Genomic DNA, 25,886 nt, shown 5'->3' on the forward strand with positions numbered 1-25,886 from the left:
GGTGTGCTTCAACACCACACATTTTGCTTTTTGTGTATTTCTCAAGTTTCTTACATGAAAGGTATTTGGACTGGCATCAAAGTTTTGCCAGAGCCAAGACATAGCACAACCACTGTTTGTGGTGCTTTTAATAATGAAAGCAGTGAGGTAGTGAAGAGTCTTTCCAGAGAGTATTATGAACCAAAAATCTAGGTAACCAAAAAACTGAGCTTATAAAAAGGGACTGTATGAGCCAGCCGCATGCAACAGCGGGTGGAACAAGAGAAAGAGGTGAGCACCTGCCCCCTCTCCCTGGCAGAGGATTCCCTCCATTACCATGTACACTGACAACACTGAATTATTATTTCACCAACAGACACATCATAGGATGTCTGATACAATGATGAGGACACAACAGTAAAGCAAATCCTCGTTCTGCCAGTCTTGGTCCTTCAACATACGATACCAGTAAGTTCATGCTCCTCACAGCACTGAAGGTACTTGCAATATTTCATCTGTTTGTATATTAATTGTTAACTAAGAATAAATAGCTTTTTATTTAGAAATAACAAGAAATTATTCTAGATTCTATATTATAATTCTAGAAAATAAGTTTATCGTCATTACCTTCTAGTTCTTGCAGGCTGGCCTCCTTCTCTTTTAAATAAAGTTCAGCTTTAGTTCAGCAAGAGGTTGGGTTGCTGAAATTGGTTCCACCAGGCTTAAACTGACATTATTAGCATTTGTTTCCAAAGAGACCATTTCAAACAGGTGGCTATCAGATTCCAATTAAGAAGAGAAAAAAGGCATAACAACTTCCACATTGCCCATTAGCAATTTGCCAACAATTTTGTTCTGCTTTCAGTTCCATGAGTTGCTCAAGCTTTGAACAAACATAATTCCTCTGAGATAAAAAGCTGCTGTGCAAAGTAAATGCCTGGCAAATGGAATTTCTCTGAGCAGTTTAATGATGTTTTGCAGCTTTCTAAAGGAAGCGTATATGTACATATAAATTCATATCTGCCACTCTTGAGAAGCTCTGAGACACAACATTAACAGAATTTCTTTGAGGTAGGGTATTTCACAGGCTCTGGCAAATGAAGTTAACCAGGTCTTGCTGGAGCAATTTAAGGGCTGTACATCCTATTCCTTTCCACACTTCCCCTGAAGGGTATTACTCAATACACAGCAAATGGAAAAAGATCAAGTGCTTGCTAGTTCCTCAGCACCTATGGATTACAGACAATGATGTTAAACTGAAGTGAAGAGCATTGTAAATTAACGTACCATACCATCACTTGTTTTGGCCAAGGAGCCAACATGACTCTGCTTCTACTCTCCTTGCTGCAACAACAAAAAAATCTGTAGCAGAGGTGCACAGTGAAAAAAAGCAGTTATCTCCTAAACTGCCACTGTAAGATTTTCCAGAGCAAATTTCTGTGGCTATTACCTAGCGAAATGGGGTACTGCTCTCTAGAGGGCTCTACACACTCCTATAAAACAGAACTGTCTGGTCCCATGGATCATTTGCTGTATGCTAATCAGGGTCTGCAACAGAGACACAACTATTAATTTCCTCTTAGTTTTTTGTAGCTTCTGTTTGCTACTAGAACACTGAAGTCATTCACATTCACTAATAATTTATTTTCACAGCAGTCTTATAACATTACAGACCACCAACTAAGCCAGAGAGAAAATACCTGCTAATTTTGAGTGTCCAATTTGAGAGGTCTGATATGATTTCAGCACAATAGCGTTGTACAGCACTCAGTATAGTCAAAGCACAGCTAACAGTGGCCTAAACAGCAGTTGTGACTGCTCAGCACTTCTGGAAATCAGTTCTGAGACCCTCCCTTCAAGCACCCAGAAAACATGGAACACGGTTGTAAGTTCAAAGTTTAGAATCATAAAATCACAGAATATCCTGAGTTGGAAGGGACCCACAAGGATCACTGCGTCCAACTCCTGGCTCCACACAGGACCACCCAAAAATCAGACCATGTGTCTGGAAGCATTGTCCAAACGTTGCTTGAACTCCAGCACGCCTGAGGCCGTGACCACTGCCCTGGGGAGCCTGTCCCAGTGCCTGACCACCCTCTGGGTGCAGAACCTTTCCCTAACCCCCAGCCTGACCCTCCCCTGTCTCAGCTCCATGCCGTTCCCTCAGGTCCAGTCACTGTCCCCAGAGAGCAGAGCTCGGCGCCTGCCCCTCCGCTCCCCTCGTGCGCCATGAGGCCTCCCCTCGGCCTGCTCTGCTCTAGGTTTGGTTTCAGCAACTTGACTTCCATTACATCTGATCCCCATAGCAGGCTGGGCTTTATCTGTCCTTCCTCTTTTATTGCTCACTTCTCATGATTCTTCCAAACAAAACAACAAAAAAGCTATGAACACCCAGCCCATAAACTGTAGTTTGCACAGCTCTATTTTAAGTCAAAAAAAAAAAAAAAAAAAAAAGAAAAAAACAAAACAACCTGTAGAAAAAGAGCAAACAGTAGTGTAATTATGATTGTATAATAACATGTATGCTGACAGGGAAGTATTCAGAAAGACAATCTCCATGCTAATGTCTTTTAACTAAACTTCTCATGTTATGCAATGATTTTACACATGAGCTTTTAAGAAGAAACAAAAGAGCAACTGCAGAGACATCTGGGTGAATTACCACAAATTCTGTTATTCTGTTAGGTTTTCTTCCTTTCAGCTAACAATCATTTGTGGACATTCTCCATGTAAACAGCTCTATGCTTTGCTAGTGTGTTGCAAACTTATTTGCTGACAGCAAAGGAACAGTGAGAACTGGGCAGGAAAAGAGAACAGCAAAAAAGAAATCAACAAGATGACAAATGCATCCATTTCAGAATATTAAGAGATAAAGGCATTCTTACAGGCTTGCAAACAGCTCAAGTTCAGGCACATGTAGACCCTGAACGTGTGCCACTTATGTCTGAAAAGAATTGAATAAGTTGGAATATTGCTAGACAGTTAAAGAGAGAGAGCAAATATACATATCTTGGAGATCAAAAGCTTCTCATTGTTCAAGACTAGTAAAATATAGCACTTGGTTTTGATAACTATACGCTTTTACACTGGACAATACTTAAGAAGATTCCTCATCTGCAACACCTGAGAATACCCAACTCATCAGGCCTTTCACAAACATCAGTATTTAAGGTACAAGACAAGTGAAGAAGAAATGGAAGTCAGTCTGGGAAACTAGAAAATACCAAATTGCAGAAGCTTAAGTTAGAGGGAAGATTTGAGGTAAAGAACAACATAATAAACTGGCCCTTTCTACACCATCTACAAAACAAAGATCGTATTTTCCCATCCCCATAAAAATACCACATAGTTCCAGAGCAGTAGAGGCAAAACAAAAGAAGAAATAAGAAAAAGCACAGCAGCAGAATGGTCCTCACTGGAAAAAAAAAAAAAAAAAAAAAAAAAAGAGGAGAGGTACGTTCTGCAAGACATTCTTTATGTCATTAGGAACTTCTTGCATCTACGATGTTTAGGGCAAAAGTACCATGAAGAAGAGGGAATTTTACCACACCTCTGGTTAAAAATCCAATATTTCTTTTAGTTAAGGAATGGTAAGGCACAGCTTTTCACTTTGTTTATGCAAAACCATAGAAGAACTAACTGAAGGGGGGTGGGGGGGATCAAAAACAAACACAAAAACCAGATTCTCATTTCTGTTAACTAATTAATACCTGTGAAGGCATTCATTAGCTGCGGGTTGTTCACGGTAAGTATTCCAATGCCATTATCTTCTTTGGAAAGGTTGATGGATCCACCAGCAAACTGCTGAAGTTTCTTCTTTATCAATTCTTCCTCATAGCCATGCGCAACATTATACAGTGATACCCTTCTCTGCTGTATTATCCTCTTCTTTGCAGTCTGAAATATTTTTTTGCATAGAGAAACTGCCATTTCTGGAAAAAAAAAAAAAAAAGGAAATTTTTGCTTTGAGATCCAGCTGATCCAGCTCAGTTTTCTTTCTGAAAGAAAGAGAAGCAGGACAGCAGAAACTAATATGAAGAGGATGGCATCACAGAAGTCTACAAAAATTTGCTCATTACAGACTGTATTCACAAAAATCTTAGTTCGAAACTACTCCCACAAAGTTAACAGCTTGAGTTTTATGCAGTGATTTTAGCAGTTAAGACAGAAATTACCATCTTTTAAAACCTTTTCTTGTAAAAATTACCCCAAACTATTTGGGTACAGAACACAGAAGAGGCTCAAGAAATGCAGTAAAATACTTGCATATTCCATTAGACCAACGTATTCTGTACTAATCTTCCAACCCTCTTCCCCTCCAAAACAAACAAACAAAACATGCACAAAAACCCCGCATCTGTGTTGGAGAAGAAATCCTACTGAAACCTCTAGCTTTCAGGAAGAGGACTTCCTGTTTTTCTGTAAGCAACTATTACAATAATATGTTCCTGGGAGAAGTACTGAAGAACTAAAAAAATTAGGAACCAAAGATCTTTCCCACCTTCAGGTCAATTCCCTATCATCTAATTCCATTAACCTATTTATTACATCCCATCTTAAAACTGGTTAGATTGCCTAGCCCCTAGAAGCCACCGTATGTTTTCTCAGTCATTCCAGTATCTCTTGGAATTGACCTCACTCAGACACAGGGCACCAGAACCTATGCAGTATCCCAAAGGAGGAAAAGTGTAGAGCAGTATTATAAATGGAGTATTGCCCTTGCTTTCTACACAGCTACATAATATTGGTAGTCTACTTTTGTGTACCAGAATACCCACGGCTCATTCCTCCACTATTTCCACTCTACAAAGTAACCACGTGCACCAGGACATAACAAGGAAGTCATTAAAAATATTATTATTTATCTTTTTTAATTAAAATTTAATAAAGTTAAAATCTGATTGAAAACAAAATCAATTAGCTCATATTTAACATCAACCTACTGCTCTGTATCTATGAACATTCAAATATCTGCAACATTTCAGCTATCATCCTTCAAAGCTTTTAAAATTGCTTTTAATTTATTTTTTTTTAAATAGTGGAAACATATATCCAAAGGCAATTTCTTAGCCAAATTCTTTTTCTGATATTCAGGCTCTCAAAGAGAAAACGTCTTCCATTTTCTCATGTCATCTAGTACAGCAAGGTGCCAGAACACTAAATAAATAAATAAAAGAGCATAAGGGAATAAAGTAACAAATTTATTTAATTCACTCAACTTTGACTTATGGCAATCCGCACAAAGCACTGAAAGCAAGCTGTTGCTCTAAATCTTTATTCCCCAACATACATTCATGCAATAAAATCTCCCACCCAGCTACTAATTTTTGGCCAGGAGAGAACGAACGCTAAAAGCATGGATAGGTGCAGGCTCTTGCTGCAAAATGCAGCTTGCACTATGCCTGATTCAACACAGAGCAATTAGTTTCCAATTTTTAATGAATACAAAGCCTCCCCAATCCTCATAAGAAGAAAGATGAGACTTAATTCTCTAGGAAACCACAATGATTGGCTTGATAGAAAAGAAAAAAAAAAAAAAAAAGTCTGTTCTTAACCTAACCCCTTGCCAAATTATATCTGTTTGATCATTTTTATACTACCTAGATTTTACTTGTCAAAAAATGTATAGAGCAAAACAGCTTTAAGATATGGAAATTTCATTCCACCAAAAAAAGAGTCTGTCATCTTTAACTGTGTGGTTATATGCATTAACAGCTCTTTAATATTATCACTATGGCAATAAAGAGCATCAGCAAGTGCTGGATTAGAAAACAAATTGGACATCATTGCCTGCTGATCGTGACTCATGATTAATGACTCATGCAAGGTATTATCATTGAATTACTTTTTAAAATCCATCTCTTACAGTGCCGGTCAGTACCCACTACTTTTTTAATAAATACAGGATTATTTTTAACAGCTCAGTTAGAAAAAGCTAACCACTGAGGAAAAGCATGAGGTTTAAGCTTCACTGCTCTCAGACTAAAGGAATTTTTGCTGATCTCTGACAAACAACACTCAAAATTTCAGTAAGTATGGAGCAACCCACAGCATGACTGAGACTGAGTTTTTGTACTGCAAGTGAAAGGAATGCAAGAGATAGCTGTTGCTGTAACCAGCACAATGTTGTAGGACAAGCCAAGAGATATTGTACTAAAATTTTCAGCTTAACATAAAATAATTGTCTATTTAGATACATTAAAATGAAATCTTAGTCTGACATGCTATACCCATTAACATCAGTAGCGCACAGAATTTATGCATAGCTTTTATAATGACCAGATTTCCGACAGTATAGGAATAATGAACAATATGGACAATTTGCATCTTTTGAATTTTGAAAACTGCTAATGTATTGCTGGTAGCAAGGAACAGATAAGCAAATAGTATGTGGAATGTACAGCTCGTGATATCCAATCTTTAGTTACATCAGTACCCAAGTTTTGTACCTCTTATATAAAGCAACAGTTTCAATCCCATATGGTACTCAATTGATTTTTTTTTAATACACTTTCACATGGGCTAGAAGATTATGGGTTAACATGGACACATGTTGGAAGTCAACAGCTCAGTATCAAAGGAATGATACATGATGTGAAGGTGCCATATATACACCTGTAAATGTAGACAGTTACACATTTTCTGTGTATGCATATATATCAGAGGCCTTCTGAACACTTTTGGTAACTGCCTAGTTAGAATTCAGTTCTCAAATTAATATAAAAATAAAATAGAGAAAATATCGGCATCGATATTCCATCTCTAGTAGGCAGATTCCTTGGGAAAACAATACGCCCCAACTCTCAACCAAGCATACCTGTCCTTGCCAAAAACCACTGTTCTATTGCAACCCTAATTTTTCTTTTAAAACACACTGTATAAAACAGCAACCTTAGTCAGTATTGCCAGCTGCAATTGCCAGAGAGCATAAAGATGACTGGCCAGAGCAATGGTTAAAGGATACACACAGCAACCTCCTGGATGGTCAAAACTAAGATAAACCAGAGAACTGGATTCTGGGAACTCAGGCAGACATTTGAGCTGCATGCTCAAACAAGAAAAGCTGCGCTACAGAGCAGCTACACAGAAATAATCTACAAGTTAAAATACGCAAGCAGGGAAAACTCCAACTCCAAGATAGTGTCTGAATTACTGACACAAATCAGGGAAGAAGAAAAGGGGGAGAAAGGATGCAGGGACGTGCTATCACCAAGCAGCTTACAATGACTGGCCGTGATATATCAGAGAAATAAGGCTGCTCTTTCTTTTGGGTCAGGAAGTGACAGGTGTGAAGTGAAGACATAGACCTGTGCATCACCTGCAAAGAGACATCAGCTGAGTTTCTGGTTTTGGATAAAGGTATCCTGAGATAAAGTGCAGCAGGAAAAAAAAAAAAAAAAAAAAAAAAAAAAAGGACAAATTATAAAGTCCTTAAAAAATATCAGGGAGAAGAAAATATTCAAATTGCATAATAAAAGAACAATTAGAAAGAAAAATATAAGATACTGCCAAATGTGTTAAAGGCAGCTGACAGGTCAAGAAACACTGGGGAACTTGACCTGACACTGACCTCCAGCAGCTGTAATTTCAGTGACAAGCACAGAAGTGTGAAGGCAGGGTGTGGAGAAAGGGATAGAAAAATGTATACTGATGATGATCGTGAGATGATTCACAGCTTAACCATGCGTGTGTGTTACCAGTCACTGTCAAAGGCATCTATCTGTGCTAGGGAACAGTGAGGGTGACTGATGGGTGCTGCACTGGGTTCCCTCTGTGAGGGTGACTGACTACCAAATGGAAGGCAAGTGGTGAGCCAACGCTGAGGACCAGCACAACTGCCTCAATGTCTGCACGAAAGCAGACAAAAGAGCAGAGCAAAGGGGAAACACAACCAAAGCATGAAAATAGTCCATCTGTACAAAATAGGTAGGTTGAAAGTGAGTGATAATCGTTAACACCAGCTGACTGAAACCTGGGACAGCAGGCTGGTGAGTGTTGGAGGAAAAGAAAAAAAAGAAATTCTAGTGTTGGAGGTGGCGATGGAATTCAGAAACTGCAAAGAGGGCCAGCCTGGATGAGAAACCAAGACAAGGGCATGGGCCTCATAGTGAAGAGGAGTCCCCAGACCCTGGCTTCCAACACAAGAAAGGTGAAGGCAGGAGGTATCACCCGAGCACTGGCTGAGCAGGCCGCTGATGCCAGATGCTTGTCAGCACCCCTCACCTGAAGGTTACAGAGCCCTCCATCTACCTATCTCATCTGCTTATGCATCAGTCCTGTTTCCTTCAGCGATGCATGGCCAGGCGAACTTAAACACTTTACCTGGCAGGTTCTTCCCATTCCAACAACTACCAGCCGAGGCAACCTGAGGGCAGACACCTCTCCAGCTGGCTTTACTTCAACTGGAAGAAAGCAGTGAGCAGATCTTATGCAGGCCGAGGGATCAGAGGCACAAAACTTGCTCTCAAACCTGCTGAAACTTGTTCAAACTTTTAGTACATCATTGCTGGTACCTACATCATAGCCAAATTAGGCAGGATCAATAATCTCTGCAGTTCAGTGTGAAGATCCTTAAAGAGCTTTGCAATTCCTCTAAAATCAGACTTTAGAAGTACCTAGAATTAGAAAGGACTTTTTTTTAGCCATTATAATATATTCAGAGAACAAGCAGTTTGGGCCTCCCAATTTCCACTTTTCAGCATTAGAAACGATGTTTACCTGTCCAGAACTGAGAGAACAAGATGTGAGACATCCAAATAAACTAACTGAAGATGCTTCAAACCACACACCATGAAATAAGTTTTGGAAAAAGATTTTTAACATTGCAAGTTACAAAAAAACATTGTCGGTGATTTTAGTTTTAATATGGTTTACCCTTTACACCTCTTTTCTTTTACAGTTGCTTTTATGTTTTTTTCTCTTTTCAGCTTCTACCTCTTTTTTTCCTTGTTTTTTCTTTGTTTCTGAACAGATCACTTTTTGGGATGGTGTGTGGTTTCTAAACCATTTGTTCTCTGCTTAGTCCCTGCGTGCTAAATTTTAGATTTAAATCGTCTCTCTCTGTTCCTAACCAATTATTTTCCCTTTTAGTCATGCTTCAATTATTTTTAAGATTTAGTAAACAAATCACACAGAAAGTTACCCAAATCTAGTGAAAAATAACGGCCTTCAAGGACGTAAAACAGCTGACAAAAGAAGCCCTTCCATAAATACACACGACACTACCCAATGACGTTTGGTTCTGGTCCCACAATGAGCACAGGAACCGAGTTTCACAGCAGAGGGTGAGAGCAAGAACCTGTTATCTTCTGCAGAAAGCACACAGACACCTCATTGCTAATGCATTGGTCTAAAGAGGTCTGTTTGTATATCAGCATGAAAAAAAATCACTTTAAGTTCATGCAAAGCTCACTGTCCGCTAGGTGTGTTTTGGACACCTTTACGGGGAGCAGACGCGCCACCCCACAGGATCGCAAATGACCCCAACCAGCTCACTGCTTGCCTCCCAGTCACCAAATCCTGACCCACAAAAAGCAAAGCGGTGAATTCATCCTGGCCGTCACCTCTTATGATACTTTCCCCGATACGCCTTGAAAACGACGCGAAGTTTTGTAGCCAAAAAACAGCAGCGGGGACAGCAGCGGTGTCACCCCCCAGCCCGCTGCAGTGACACGGGGCACTACCAGGACGGCGGGGCGGCTCTGTGGCAGGACACACACACACGTTTTAGCCAGCAGCCACCCTGCGTGGCGAGCAAAGCAGGCTCCCAGGGGTGAAACCCCTTCCCCAGCAGAGCCTCCCTGCCGCCCGCTATGCGGGACCGCGCCGCCCTGACAGCCCCGACACGGGCACCCGGCCCCGTGCTGCCCGCCGCGGCCGCCCCGAGCCCCTGCGCCCCCCTGCGCCCCAAGGCGCCGCCGCAGCCCCGCTCAGCCCCGTCCCTGTCCCTGTCCCCGTCCCCCGGGGGAGGCAGGCACCGACCTGCCCGCAGCCCGGCCCGGTTCCAGCAGTGCCCCTTCCCCCGGCAGGGCGGTGCTGCGGAGAAAGCGGCCCCGCCGGGAACCACCACCGCGCTGCCAGGGACCGCTGCTGCTAGGGTAATTGGGTTGTGTCTCCTCCAGTAGTAGTGTGCACAGCTGGAAGCTGGGTTTTCAGCCAAAAAACCTGAGTTTCGGCCCAAGCCGGTGTGGCGGGCAGAGGCCAGTGGGATGAGGTTCAGCATGGCTAAGTGCTGGCACAACAGCACCGTGCAGCGCTACAGGCTTGGGGCAGAGGGGCTGGAAAGCTGTGCAGAGGAAAAGGATCTGGGGGTGTTGGTGGATGCTCCCCTGGACATGAGCCGGCAGTGTGCCCAGGTGGCCAAGAAGGCCAACAGCATCCTGGCTCATATCAGGGATAGTGCAGCCAGCAGGAGCAGTAGGTGATTGTCCCCCTGTACTCTGCTCTGGTGTGGCCACACCTCGAGTACTGTGTTCAGCTTTGGGCCCCTCACTACAAGAAGGACATCAAGGTCCTGGAATCTTATCCAGAGAAGGGCTATGAAGCTGGAGAAGGGCCTGGAGCACAAGTCCTGTGAGGAGCGGCTGAGGGAACTGGGGTTGTTCAGTCTGGAGAAAAGGAGGCACAGGGGAGACCTTACTGCTCTCTACAACTACCTGAAAGGAAGGTGTGGGGAGCTGGGGGTCAGCCTCTTCTCACAGGTAACTACTGATAGGACCAGAGGGAATGGCTTCAAGTTGTGCCAGGAGAGGTTCAGGTTAGAAATGAGGAGACATTTCTTCTCGGAAAGAGCAGTCAGGCACTTGGACAGGTTGCCCAGAGAGGTGGTGGAGTCACTGTCCCTGGGGATGTTCAAGGAAAGGTTGGACCTGGTGCTTAGGGACATGGTTTAGTGGGTGATATTGGTGGTAGGTGGATGGTTGGACCAGATGGTCATGAAGGTCTTTTCCAACCTTAACAATTCTATGATTCAAAAAGTTAATGTGTCCCTGTCCCCATCCATCCAGGATGACACCTTGCACCGTAACACGTGCTTCTGCCCCCAGAGCCCTGCCTGCAGCCAGGCTTAACTTAAGTCAGTGTATTTGGCTGTCCCAACCCCTGTGGCCACAGCCCTTGCCCACACCAGGCCTGCCTACCACACTCATGCAGCTTATTGCCACAGGCCCTGCGCTGCCATCATAAGGAGCAATGCCCACTCTGCGCTAACACATGTCTGGTTTGTGTTGTTCTAGGTGTGAGCAGCTACCGAAAGGAGAGCTCCTGGCCACTGCCTCCCCAGCATCAGGTACCGCTCACTGGCACCAGCACTCTGCAAGCTGTCCATGCATGGAAAGTAATTCATCCTGGAGATTCAATGTAAACTTAGAGCTGGCATGAAATGGCACTGTTACAGCCCTGCCTGTCCTGTCTTTCCCCTGGCCGTTTGTTTTACCTCCTGGAAGGATGTGTGCTGCCCCACCAGGAACTAGACTGAGGAAAATAAATGCTCGTTTCAATGCAGATCACTTTGAATACACAGCTGCTTTGTGTATTCAAAGCAATATGCAAAAGCCTGCTGCTCTTTATTGCTATGTCTTTGTTAATATACATATGTAAGATGACTCACTTTAAAGTATTTGTAGCCTGAATAAAAAAAAATATGCTTGGAAATACTTCTCCACCTTTATTAAAACTGTTTTTCAACGTAACTGTCAATACAAATGGCATAAAGTCGGTCTTGTTGATTAAATATTATGATTGAACATGCAAAGGATTTCAATTAATCATACATTTGGAAAAACAAAATCTTTGCACTCTGAACAGATATTTCTAATTTTCTATTGTTAAGAGATCCTGTAAGAATATGAAATATTCTGGTCTCAGATGGCAATATCTTCACAGAACAGACAATTTCATTTTCCTTATTATGACATTCCCAGCATACATAGAAATATTACAAGAGGTGAGCTTGCCTCTTATTTCAGTGTAAAGGCTTTTTTCTCTTGTTTGCAGAAGAGAGATTCTTCCAGCAGGATTCAGTCATGTATTTATTACTGTAAAACCTCAGTCCCAAGTCAGAAATCTGCACTAGTGAAGCAGCTTTCAGCATGTCCTGCTCCAATGCAGTATCCTCTTCTGTTGAAGCAATGTCCAGGCATTGTCCTAACTGTCCTAAGCAGAGAAGAGTGGTGGTGGTTGGAAGCTCGTGGTTTTCCAGGGAACATATTGCCACCTAGCAGCGCTCAGAGAAAGTAGCACAAACCTGACCTTAAGTTTCATACTTTGTCTCACTTGTCATTGTGTTGTACCATGTATAACATGATGATTGGAAAAGGATATATTTAGACTACAGAGTGAGGAATGGAGGAAAACAGACTAATTGTAGCCTCCTCTGATTACTTATGTGTTGAAAATTCCACCAGCAGGACAGTGACACTAGTTCCTGCATGCTTTAATGTACAATAAGAAAGAGAGAGAGAGGCACACAATTCTGTAAATAGCTTCTTGTTCTTATTTATGCAAACAATCCCACTGATTTCAATAACACTTTCTCCTTGTAATGCTAAGCCAGTACTGCCATAGGAGAGCCAGGTCATCACTTGAATTATTGAGTATGTTCCCGTTTCCTATCACTGACCCCAAAGCGACTTCATTACAGCTGATGGCTGTGTACTGGCTAAAAGAACAAAGCCCTGCTCTCAGATCCAAGGCTGCCAGACTGAAATATTGAATTCCAATATATACAAAGCTCCATGGTACTATTTTTACAAACTCCTTTCAGAGTCACTGAACAAACCAATGACAGATTGGGGCTTACATCTTAGGAATTATTAGATACTAACTGACACACAACCCCATGGTCAATTCATAACAAGTCTCTTAACTGTAATTTTTGGGATGAAAATGTCATCAACTCTGTTTGGAAAAATAACAGGCCAATGGTCTAACATATACTCCAGAGACTAGATCCACAAAAATGACTCGGTACCTGCATTCTATTTCTAAAACCTTTCTCAAATTTAAATCTCAAAATCATGATGCTCTGTTTCTCCTCCCCAAGCGTCTGTCTAACTCTGGAGGCTCTCAAGTCCCATTGGTGCTTGACAGCCTCACTTCATGGGAAGAGACAATTCATATCAGACTGGCTAACAAGACTAGCACCCCAGTTGTCTCTCCTGTCCTCACTGCAGATACTTGAAATACCCCTGAGCTGCTGCAGCTTTCTATACACGGCCCCACATGCCAAGTTAAATTTGGTTTGATTTCGTTGGGCTGGGGCTGGCTGGGAACAGCACAGTCACTGTGCATACCTCAGGACTGTAACCTTATCAGTCACTTGTGTGTCAGCCTGTCCCTCTCATGAACCAAAGCAATCAGCACTCAAGACTAGGGCTGCTTCCCACCTAAGATTCTATCACTGAGCATGTCTACAAAGGGCTCAGCTCTTTCTGGGTAGCTCCATACCCATCCCACCATGGTGTGTTGATTCAACATTGTCAACCCATGCCATTTAAGGGTCACCATCCTGTGGGCAGAGCTGACCTGGCTCCACCAAGACACAGCTGGAAGAAGAGGTGAGGAAGCATCTGCAAGGAAGTACCCACCTGTTGTACAGTGGCATGGGAACCATCACCCAGCAGGGCTGAGTGCCCTCTTCTGCCCCAGAAAATGAGCTTGTTTCTCTGATCACCAGTCTCTGGCATGTTCTAGGGAAGCTAAGGGAGACCAGCCCAGGCCTTCGTGCCAAAAGCTATTTCACTTGCTGTAGCATAATTAAATATCCATTAGGCCAGAGAAAAGGAAAGAGGTTCAGCATGGCCACAGCTTGATGTTTGCTCAGTCTCTCGGTGACCCAGCAAATATTGATGTATTTAAACATTAATACCTACTGTAAGTTATTACATGCAGTATAGAGCAGTTTGAACAAGCAGGATGAAGCAAGTTCTTGTTCTGCAAAGACCTCTGTCTGGTTATGGCTCAGCACTAGAAGAACAGGCCTGGTGTGGCTGCTGCCAAAGGGTCAGCAAGCCCCTGCTGTGTGGTCCCACCTTTCACTCTTACCAGCACCGTCATTTGTTGGACATTAATTTGCTGTCATGAAGTGTATACCATACAAAAATAAGCTTGTGTGGGGTTTACCTTCCTACACAAGAGCTTATTTCCCAATACTGCTTAATTTACAGTACATCTTGAATTAGCAGCTCACCCCCACAGAGGGATGGTGGTCCCATGCTTCTTTCTCTTCCTTCCTGGGAATGAAGGTGACTGCACAGTGAGCCAGCTGAGCTCACCCAACAGGCAGAAAACTGTTTTAGCACAACATCTAGTGTTTGGTTTGTTCCCAGGGCCAATGAACAGAACCAGACTGGCTTGCTACCAGGTGACCCTCAGGAACACAGAAATAGGGGAAAGAAGTAGGAGGAAACCTCAGGCAGAAGGCTGTCCTGTTTTAGCAGCGCTGAGCTATCAAACGAGCTCTGTCATGTTTTTATACCTGGCTCCCATGGTGGACAGGGTATTGCCAATTTGAGGAGAAGGAACAGGTTAGAAAATACGTGCCCCAAGAAAAAGCTGAGAGCCATGTGAGCATCTCTGAGGGGCAGCTAGTCACTGCATCAGGTTAATTGTACCGGAAAAGCTCAGCCTAAATCCCTCTGAAGATCCACCTCTATTTCTTCCCTCTTTCTCAGTTGTCTCTTGCCACTGTGTTCTATAAGATTTCATACTAAAAAAAAAAAAAAAAGGCATTGTACCTTTTTCTACAAGAGTCTTTGAATTGCATAGAAGTAGGCCAGGTGATAATTGCACAGCACATTGTAGTGCTGCTTAAATGTCAGCTGTTAATTAAAAGCCTCTCCTGAAAATGAGGACATTAATTAGGACAAAAGCAGCCATCCTTTATGGGTTCTCACTAACCACTGAGGAAAAAAAAAACAAACGAAACAAAACATTATTTTAGCATTGATATTGGAATTGTTAACTTTTATTTGATGGGGCTTATTTACTATTTAAAGAAAAAAATAAGAGAAAATGTAACACTGAATTTATTGTACTTTCTTTTAAAGAGAATTTAAAATAGATATTCTGGCACAAGAATATTCACATGTACACAGATTGTGATAGAAAATATTTCAATGTTAGCTCCAGATGTCTCTAGCAGTTGTATAACTTCAGTAGGAATGCTAAAACTCTGTAGATACTAAAACACAGCTCTAACCTGCAAAACAGCCCATTGTGGCACTTAACATACGTCTTTCTGTTAACAAGCAAATGGCACTATCTGCATGAACAATGTTACACAGGCACCAAAATGTTTGCTATATCAGGGCCAGAAAGTGAGGCTTCCTCTGAAGCTTTTCTAAATCACCCTGAATCATTAGGGAGAATCATCATATCGATAAAAGGTCCAAATTTCCCAGGCCAAAGAGTCATGCAGCTTAACCATTTCACATTTTTTCCTCTCTGGCCCAGGTTCAGCAAGGCAATTAAGACCCTGAGTAGTCCAGTCAATGTCAGTGACACACAAGCACTTTGCTGAATCAGGCCCATCCTGCCTGCCAAACCTCGTGCTCTCTCTCCTTGCAGTGCATTAAAGATTTCCAAAGAGCAGTTGCAGTATTTATCTGTAGCTGCAGCATGAAATTATGGTAGGTGTTGGCAGTTTCATGCCTATGCCTCAGGTCCATCCACCAGCAACCACGGAGTGAGCTGGTGAAAGATTTTTGTCTTTTGCAACAGTGCCATGGCATTTGCATGAACTACATTGAGGCACGTGGCTGGAGATGCATAACAATGATAAATAATCTCATTTGTGATGAAGACTTTATCCACATAGTAGCCAGATCTCGTAACTTTATCTCAGGTAGCAGCAAGAGCTAAGGCAAGCACTTGCTTCTCCCAAAATCTTCCCACTCCGGAGGAAAAACATGATGGATGCAATGCTGGGGTTGCTGCTAAATGAACAGAATTGGATGTTGTTTTAAGGCAGCATTGTTCCCTACTTTCATTTGCTTTTTCATTGGTTTTCATCCTTCTTGCCTGGCCATCGTTCTGTTTGCTTACCATATTTTTATACTTCACATTCTATAGATAAAGAGCAAATTGTAGCAGTGAGAATTAGGCAGCAGCGGGAGCTGCAGAGCACTTCTCTTTAAAAGCAGAGGTGTTTTTATTTGTCTGAAGGGCACGTTATGTAAGTGTATCGCTTTTGCAGCTGAGATATTTCAAAAGATAAATAAGCAGGCTCTCAGCTGGCCTGAGGCTGAGCAGCCTGCCTGCTCCTATGACCCCGTCCCCACTGGGGCTGCTAGGCCTTACGCCGAGATGCTGTCCAGCTTAGGGCTTGCCTGGTAATAGGCCACAATGAACGGAAACACAGCATATTTAAAAATACTGCAGTGGTAGACCAGGAAACTGATAAAAAGAAGTTTTTGACTGACTTCAGAGATTTCATGGTTACCCATGAAGATTTTTAAAATAGTGTTAAAGAACTAGTTCTGGCTGTGATCAAGTCTCTGAATAAGTTAATTTAGGAATAAACTCATACCTACACATTAGTGTTTTTTGTTGTTGTTGTTTTGCTTTTCGGGAGGGGGTGTATTTTTTGTTTGTTTGTTTTTCAAAAGAAAAAGCTTGCATATCTGCTGTTCTTAGAACCTTCAAAGATAACCAGCACCTACGTTTTTCCTCCAATGAAAGCATAATCCTGCACGCATGTAACAATCTAACTCATCACCCTTTTTATAATATTAAAATGTACTGCTCTTGTGGCATAACTCAAAGCTAGAGCCAAAGGCAGAAAGATCTGGAGGCAAAACAGACCTTTCATGACTCCTGTTCTGCCACTGATGCTTCCTGTGCTGACCCATCTCTCCTTGTTGACAGAAAACAGCTGGACAAACAGCATACGAAATCTCCATTAATTGACTTTTTGGAAGTAGCTAATTTAAGCCCAAAATATCACTGAACCTGAATAACACAGGCACACGAGTATCTTTGAGTTACCTCGTAATTTGTGCTATGTTTTCACTAGCAGTGCAGTCCATCTATATTTTACTAAAGTCAGTCTAGGTAGGTGCACAGTGCCAGCTGGCCTAAACTAGCAGGGGAGCCAAATCACTTGATTACCAGTGGTAATTAGGGGAACCTGTGCTAACTAGCAGGCTGGAGTCAGCCTGAGCTTAAATTAATGTGATCTGTGTCACTGCAGCAGGGTTGCCCCTGCTTGCATTGGTTGCACATCATCTGCTTGTACCTTCAGACAGCTTTATTTTGGGATGCTGCTGAAGATATGATCAGCCTACCCTGAACGGCACAAAGCAATGAAAAGATCATTACATCACTTTTATCATCTATCTCTATTGCCTTTCAAATACATGTGAATAAAATTGGATTTAAATTATTAACAAAAAGTTAGTCTTCATAGAATGCTTTTCTGTCTTTCTGGTATTTAAATAACATTCCCCTTCTCTCCCCCACCCCCCAGTAATATAGTAAAATAACAAATTTTACAAGCTTTTAACTGCTGAATCAAACAAATAAATCATAATTTGTAATGCATTCAATGCAGACAGTTATTTTTTCTGCTCCTACAGAGGTGATGATGAGGCACCGTGCCACTATTTCAGAAAGTGGTTAAGATTTGTGTGGTTTTTCCGCCTGCACTTTTTAGCCAGACGTTACTGGCTGGCTAGGTCGGTCTGCTTAGATGGGAGCTGACGTGCATGCTCACAGCGCTGAGCAAGGGTCTGGGAGCAGCTTCGCTAGAAGCCAGAGGAGCTACGTGACCTGACAGCAGGGATGCTCTGCCAGTGGGGTCAGGCTGAGAGCAAGCGAGCATTCCCCATCAGTAAAGATGCTGGCTAGAGGAGCCTCCTGCCCTTCCATTCACCTCCCTTCCCCTTCTGCGTAATGAGAGAGGAACAGCTAGGCAGACATCCTTTATAAAGCATTTTGTAAGACTGGATACTGTTATTATTTACCAAATATGATCAAACATTTGTGTCCATGTATATTTCAGCAGCTTCTGACCTGGCATGCTGTGCAGTATTCCCTTTGTTGTTTCCTCATCAACACAGGATGAGATAGGGATGGAGCATCATCAAATCTTTATATATATATATATATATATATATATATATATATATATATATATATATAAAAAGAAACTAAAATAACAGAAATGAATCTTTATATAGGCCATACATAAAGGTGCTGTGTAGGGAATTAGCTTCAACTCAAGGCCAGGTGGTGAAAAGCCTGCCTGGGACCTGGCACCCAAACTGCCTACAAAGTAGGAGTCCAAAGCACTGCCTTAAATGTGATGCAGGTCTTCGAGACAAAGGTGGAAAAAAATGGGTTGAGGCACAGGGCAACAGAAGCCTGTAGGATGTCTTCTACAGCAGAGGCCAACAGCTTTGCAAGAGTTTTGTTTTCAGGCACCCAGAATGTCACCCCAGAAATTCAGAGAAGCTTATAAAATGGGTGAGGAGGTATGGGTAAGTGCACGTTAGCATGTACTTCTGTAGTGCTGTAGGTTCAGTGAAATCCTGGTGGTCAAGCGCCTTCTTCCCTGTCTTTACAGGGAAGGGTGTTCACTGGGAGGGGTTTATTTGGGGCTGGCATCCCCACTACCAGCCCCTGCAGCTGCTATGTCACAGCCTGGTAGAGGAACAAATGCTCACAGCCTCCAGTGCTCCCTGACACCGTGGCTGGTGCTGTAAGAGGTCAGCAGCAAGGGTGGACCTAGTAGCTCATAACAAGGGGGAAGCCTTGGAGAGAGCCAGATCATCTGGAGTAGAAATTTGCTTTATGGCTTTTTTCCCCACCTCTACCCCTTCCCTTCTTGATAACTGACTTGATTATGGCATCTGTTTTTTCTCCTGGCTCCTGCAGTAAGGAAGGTTTGCCTGTTTTTGCTTCAGTTTTGAGGCATGAAGATGCTTTTGTAAGAGCCCACCTGGCCAGATGGCTGCTTCTGCTGGCCTTAATGCTTCAGTAAGCAAATGCAAATTGTCAGATTACATCGCCCTCTGATCATACATGAGTTTGCATGCATTGCTTATTTATGGCATAATAACTTCAGAGCTAATCAGCAATGCAGCAAGAGAAGCAAGGCCCAGGAATGAGGACCACCAAAATCTCTCAGTATATCTCGTCTTGGGCTACAGGCTTATGATCACGTGCTGAACTAGCGTGGATTAGAGGCATTACACTAGTGTTTCTCTGCGTTTGAGAACAGTGCTGCTGAAGTTCATACCCTCCACCCTCCTCTGGGAGCTCATTCCTAACTCCTAACATTCCTAATCTTTTTGACATTTCATCTGCCTTGACCTGTGCTCTAACGTTCCTTTCTGGACTTGGTCTGCCCAATATGTGTAGCTGCACGTACCTTATAGCCATTCATACCAAGGAAGCCTCTGTTTTTTCCTACACAGGCAGTCAGATACAGCAGCTATTAGCACTGTTTCTGGCACATGTAGCTTCTCTTTGGCACCAGCCTCACACCCATATGCACTGAATCATAGGGCTGTATCCGTATCTGTCACCTACAAGCAGAATGAGCCCAGAGAAGGATTTTATTGTTGTAATATGGTCATCTGCCTTATATATTGGGGGCTTCCTGACACACTTTCCCAGGTTTTACAGCCCATGTGATGTGGGTAGTCTAAGGACGTTGACTGCCTTGCCTGATTCTCCCAGGAACATGACAGCAATGTGGGGAGTGCAGCAAATCTATACAGACTGCAACCCATGAGCAGTCAAGCTTTCATCCCCTTGTAGTAATAACATTTCTTTCTTTTCGAGGGGGCTGCTTTTCTCTTCTTTCCTTATAAAGTAAAGCCAGGAAGGAACAAGGAGCAAGACATTAATAACAATGGCAAGTTTATACTGTGAAGACAGAAGGTAAGTGTCAGAAGAATAAAAAGGAGGAGGAGGGGGAGAAGGCTGGTGGGGTGCTGTGCACAGAGAGCTTGCTTGGCCTGGCCAAGACAGGAGACAATCAAACCTATTTACAAAGGCAGTGTTGGCAGGTCAACACTTTTGATATGAAGCAGGAGTCCTTTTTTGTGGATGTGGTTTCTGAGTTTTGCAGCTTCAGAGCTTATGCTGACAGGTGAGCACAGTCTGTGTGACATATCAGCACCCAGGTACCATCCTGTTTGGGGTGGCTGAATGACACAGAGCAAAATCCATTTATTGAGGTTTGCATGAGAAAAACAAGATGAATTTCTCTAGCATTTCTTCATGGTGAACCACCTAGAGAAGAAATCAGAAAGCAATCTTTGTTTTATTTATATAGATTGGTAGGTGTGTGTGTGTATACAAATTGTATTGGTCCAGTTTGACCTCACCATGCTGTTTGAAAGAGTGGCATGTTTCGGTATCTCAAAGGAGGCTGTAGTGAGGTGGGGGTTGGTCTGTTCTCCCACATGCCTGGTGACAGGACAAGGGGGAATGGGTTTAAGTTGTGCCAGGGGAGTTTTAGGTTGGATCTTAGGAAGAACTTCTTTACCGAAAGGGTTGTTAGACATTGGAACAGGCTGCCCAGGGAAGTGGTGGAGTCACCATCCCTGGAAGTCTTCAAAAGACGTTTAGATGTAGAGCTCAGGGATATGGTTTAGTGGGGACTGTTAGTGTTAGGTCAGAGGTTGGACTCGATGATCTTGAGGTCTCTTCCAACCTAGAAATTCTGTGTGATTCTCTGTGTGTGTGATAATCCTGAGGTATCTACTCTACGTACCCTTGCCTTGTCATAGAACCAAAATGGTAGTTTTAGTGGTGGGATCACCCTGGTCTCAGACCTCTTTTATGAGAGAAGAGTGGATGTGGAGAGAGAGGACACAAAATTATTGTCCAAGCACACCCTTCAACAGGGGCTGCACTGAGTTTCCAGAGGAAAACATGAGGAGGGGCTTGGTTTAGTCCTTGGGACTGGAAGGTCATATAAACAGCATGGTTCATGGCAAACAGGACAAAGAGGAGAACACCATGACTATAGCAGGACAGAGGAACAAATGGCATTATAGCTAGCACTTTGGTGAAGTTAATGATACAACTTCAGGAAAAGCAAGATAGCAATAAATATGCATTTTGGTTTGGCATGGTATTCATGAAGCAAGTCTGACTTTAAGGAGATACAGAAGCCTTGCATCTCGGGCTTACCCCAGATCATAGACTTCAGGAGTTACGGCTTCTTTGTAGGAGAATGCTTCAACTTCTCATGCACTGCTGTCTTCAACTCCTTGTGAGGGATGCCAGGCTTTCCGCAGTGGAGATGCCAGAGGAAGGACACCAACAGGCAGGCCCTCAGTCCCTGGCAAGGATGAGGAGGTGAGGAAGGCAGCCCCAGTCTGCAGCATTATGCTTCACCATGAAGACTCACATGTGCCTTGGCTTGATTTCATCAACCTGGTGCCCTTGCAAGGAGAAGATATCAGCTTCCATGGGGTGATCCATGTTGGCAGAGAAATACTGTGATGGGAACCAGTGGCTGAGAGTTAGTTCCAGGGGAGACATCTTCCATGCTCTCAAGTGAAAAAATAGATGCTGGTATTCTAAGCCCACATGGGTGTAGTGAGGAATCAGCCACAGCAACAAATGCCAAGAAAATGAGTGGACTTTTAAGCTCTTGGTGTGCATTTGACTCAAATGTCTTCCAATCAAATTCCCAAGTAATTGTGCTCTACATAGGAATAAATCGGTGAAACCACAGAATCACAGAATCACAGAATGGTTTGGGTTGGAAGGGACCTTAAAGACCACCCAATCCCAACCCCCTGCAGGGATACCTCCCACCAGACCAGGTTGCCCAAATCCCCATCTTGCCTGGCCTTGAACACCTCCAGGGATGGGGCATCCACAGCTTCTCCAGGCAACCTGTGCCAGGGCCTCATCATCCTCTGTTTTGCTCATCTGGTCAGGCTGTCCTGGCTTCGGTGTCTATAAATCAGGGTTGAGTGCCATCAAGTGCCATCCTGAGTCAGCGTGTTGTGGAAGGCCAAATGCTCCCTGGGAATAAAACCAAACATTTTAAATAATATCACTGTGGGCAGGGCACGTATCATGTTATAACCTAAACTTCAGTCAATGGTGTCACAAATTACAAGATGTTGTGGCTGTCCTACCAAGCCCATCTTCAGCTGTAGCTGCCAAGGTGGGAGCTGCCAGCTGTTCCTCTGTAATCCAACAGCCCAGCATCATGCCCTCCCACTGCCCTGGCTCCAATCCTGCAGTCAGAGACAGGCAGCAGAAGTTGAATCGCTGTAATTATAAAACTGCCTTGACACAGTCAGCAGGCAGAAACAGATGTGTGTCCATCTTGCTGTGATATAATCCAACGCTTGCTGTTAAATGTGCTTTCAACTGTGTTTCAGGAGGTGGTTTCTCATTCCTGTTGAGTGAAGAAATCAGCAGCCTGACAGCCACAAGCTGCTTTCTGAACGTGGTATGGGCCTCATCAACAGTGAAGAGAAATGGGCGCTGTATGACCTGGTTGAAGCTGGCTTTGGCTAGAGGTTTGCAAAGTGACTGGTTGGAGCAGCTGGTCCCACCAAACCAGGCTGAAGTACCTCCTGACCAGCCTTGTTCTTTTTCCTTATTGATCCAGTTGCTCATGGGGCCTAAGTGATTTGGCCACGGAAGGTGAGCAAAGAGCCAGTTTCCTGCCATTGTGGGCAGAACACACCTATTTGTCACTTTAAGATGAGCTTTTTCAAGCTCCCCCCTCAGGACTAGATCCCTCTGTGTCCACAGCCACACTCAGCTAACGGCCCAAGCCTGCTAACATGCAGCAACTCTAAAGCAAGCTTCAGGTTCATGGCCACTGGTGGTGTTACAAAACAGCTGCAGCAGACTGATGGATCTGGCCAGCGTGGTAATCAAATATTCGGGAACCTGTGTGGGAACAAATGGGAGAGTGTAAAAACAGTTGACTGTGGGAAGGTTTTTGTGGGAGAACTGAGGAAAAAATATCCTGTGGTGCCAAAGACTGATGGTATTTTGAAATTGCTCATTGTGAAGCTTAGTTATTGCTCTGCATATCTATGCCAGGGAATACTCTATTCCCTTCCATACAGTTACCAGGGAAATTAAATAGGAGGTTGCTACTATTTCAGGGCTCAGGATGAAAAATAAGAGTGCTGGTTTGCTGCAGCAGAGTGAATTTACAGGAAGTTTCTGGGACAGGCTGTTGAACCAGACTGAAAAGTGCCCAGGGAACTTTACTGTTCTTGTCAAAAGCAGCCCAGGGCTGATTCTCCAAGCAGGATGAATTACAGTGGATGTGTGCACCTCTCACCTTGCCCGCAGTGTGGAGGGACAGAAGTTGGATGTGCAGATGCTACTCAGTAAAGCACAGCTCTGCCTCTGTTAAAGGTGCTGCAAAGACCTCACTGGGGTGAGTGCTTTTCTGCTGCTCAACTACTGCTGTGCCTCACTTATAACCCCTGGTTGTTCCTCTGACAGATGCACACAGATACAAGGAGATGGCTAAGAGAGGCTGAGCACTGCTAACAGGGCTCAGGGAAGCACTGGGACTGAAATTGTGACCAGAGAAATTGCTGCGGCATGGCACAAAGGCATGCACACCATTCGCCAGGCATTCTGCTTTATTTTTTCACCAACCTAAAACAGCTCAGGTGTATATTGATGCAGGGATCTGGCATTAACAATGAGGATAATGCGGAGAAGCGGAGATATCTGCTATATGGATTATTTATTTATTTATTTATTTATACAGCTTCCCAAGGAGGAGAAGCACAGAGGGAGGTGCTGGTCTCTTCTCCATGGTAACTGATGGCGAGACACGTGGGAACAGCACAAAGCTGCTCCAGAGAGAGTCAGATTGGGCATTAAGGCAAATGTCTTTACTGTGAGAGTGGTCACACACTGGAATAGGCTTGTGAGAGAGGCGATCGATGCCCCATGCCTGTCAGTGTTTGAGAGGCATTTGGACAATGCCTCCAATAACATGTTTTAACTTGTAGTTAGCCCTGAAGTGGTCAGGCAGTTGAACTGGATGATCTTTGAAGATCCCTTTCAAATGAGCTATCCCATCCCATCCCATCCCATCCCATCCCATCCCATCCCATCCCATCCCATCCATCCCATTACATCAAGTCACTACAAGAAGAGCAGTGGCAAGCAAAATCCTCCCCTAAGTTATACCCTGATAACTTCATAACATAAGACATGGTACAACGGTCTGGAATTCCCTCGTAGTTCCTCCAAGATGCTCTTTCTTCCTCTGTGCTCTGTAATGGCACATGAATAATGCATCCTCTGCCATCAGCACTCCGAGTCAGAGAGATGAACGATCTCCTATGAGAAACCATGTCTTCATTTCATTGACAGTGTATCAAATGCCAAAAGTCCCCAGTGAGCTGCAGAGCATCTCTTTGAACAAATGACAGGGGATCAGGGCAAAGAAGAACAGGATGTTAAGCAGATAGTGCTGAGCGGTGCCTCTCTGCCACTGGGACAAGCTGCACTGGCTGACTCCCATGATTGCTGGGACAGTGTGAGGTGAAATGGGAGAGCTCAAGACCCCTGAAAACAGAGCAGGCCAGCCAATGCTACACCTCAAAGTATGGCACTGCTGTGCCCTGAATTCATGCCCAAAGGGACAGGAGACATTTTCAGATGCTGCTTCAGACCTCTGCTCTCCTTCTCGCTCTCCCTGCCTGTAGCTGCAGACGTCTCAGTTCTCCCTCAGTGACACGTAAAACAACTGGCTGTGCATCTGTCAAATCTGTGAAATATTTACCAAAAATATCACAACTTGTGGTTTTGCTAGAAATGCCACAAGGGGGAAGAACTGCATTATTTACAGGGCAGCATTCCTATGAAAAATTTGGTCTGCGTAGAGAAATGAGTTTGCTCTTCATACCCTCTGTTGGGTGAGGCAGGGAGGGAAGGAGAAGGAAGGACAAGACCCAAGGAAACCTCAAACTCTTCAAACAATTCTATTTCTCTATTTAGCTTGGCCAAACTGACAAGTTCTACATCACATTGGGGTAAATATATATAAACAAATAAATTCTGGCCTATATAAAATCAATCTCTTTCAAAAGTATTCATAGCTTTGCTCCTGGACAAACTGCTTTTGCTTAAATTTTTCAGTAATCTGTTCAATGAAAGAAGATTATAAGGGCTCAGTTTAACAGAAAGTCCAGGTCAACAACTGACTAATCCCTCTCTTTTTAGTAATATATCACAGGAAAAAACAAACAAACAAACAAACAAAAGCTAATATGGTTAGTCAAAGTGCCTGTAGGCTCACTGGATATGATTTTCATTTTAAAAATTAGGGTTTTGTTTTTGCCTTTTTTTTTTTTTTTCTTTTCATCATTCTAATGATATCTAAGCACCTTGGTGAAAGATGAAAATCCCAGCCATGTTTCAGGTTCATTTCAAAGCACCAGTGCTTGCCTAGCATGCAGAGCTGCAATATTTGCTGACACGGAGCTCCAGAGCACATCTGTATGATGGTGGGGTAGTGGGTTTTACAAAAAAGAAGCAGAGGCCAAAACAACCTGCTGCTTCAGATTAGCACATCAACTTTGCAGCCTATGAAATGTAACTGCTGTGAATGTATGTATACATGCATAAGCATCATTATGCTTACGGGTTGACATAATATAGACATGCTTGTGTGACACTGTCATTTGGATGCCCGTAGATAGCTGAGTAATGAGGTAGTGTAATGAAATACAAAGTGCAAATTGCTTTAAAATATTCTGGGATGATCCCAAACTTTTACATGAGTGGTTTGACTGTAAGAACAGAAAAAAGAGAGGCACTGAATTAGCAATCCTAGGAAATGAATAAACTGTTGCAGCCAGAACGGGAAGACAAACAACATTTTCTCTCCTCAGGAAGTAAAGAAAGCTAAATTAATTCTGCAAAATATAACAAGGACTGTT

The 25,886-nt window shown here is 43.2% G+C and overlaps 1 protein-coding gene across 4 annotated transcripts in view; it reads right to left on the reverse strand.

The window, feature by feature from the left end:
* ECHDC1 (ethylmalonyl-CoA decarboxylase 1) overlaps nt 1-10,015 on the reverse strand; it is a 40,764-nt gene extending 30,749 nt beyond the window's left edge. The window contains exons 1-2 of one of the 4 annotated variants that reach the window (XM_032183973.1): nt 9,961-10,015; nt 3,690-3,911 (exon numbers count right to left, since the gene is read on the reverse strand). In XM_032183973.1, coding sequence (XP_032039864.1) covers nt 3,690-3,909 — 220 coding nt within the window. In that variant the 5' untranslated portion in view covers nt 3,910-3,911; nt 9,961-10,015. Of the gene's footprint in view, nt 1-606; nt 693-3,689; nt 3,912-8,496; nt 8,578-9,960 lie in introns of those variants that run through there. The other 3 variants (XM_032183974.1, XM_032183976.1, XM_032183975.1) reach the window with 3 other exon arrangements.
* Nucleotides 10,016-25,886: the final 15,871 nt, after the last annotated feature.

This window comes from Aythya fuligula, chromosome 3 (genome assembly GCF_009819795.1).
Source record: "Aythya fuligula isolate bAytFul2 chromosome 3, bAytFul2.pri, whole genome shotgun sequence".
Classification (NCBI taxonomy): Eukaryota; Metazoa; Chordata; class Aves; order Anseriformes; family Anatidae; genus Aythya; species Aythya fuligula.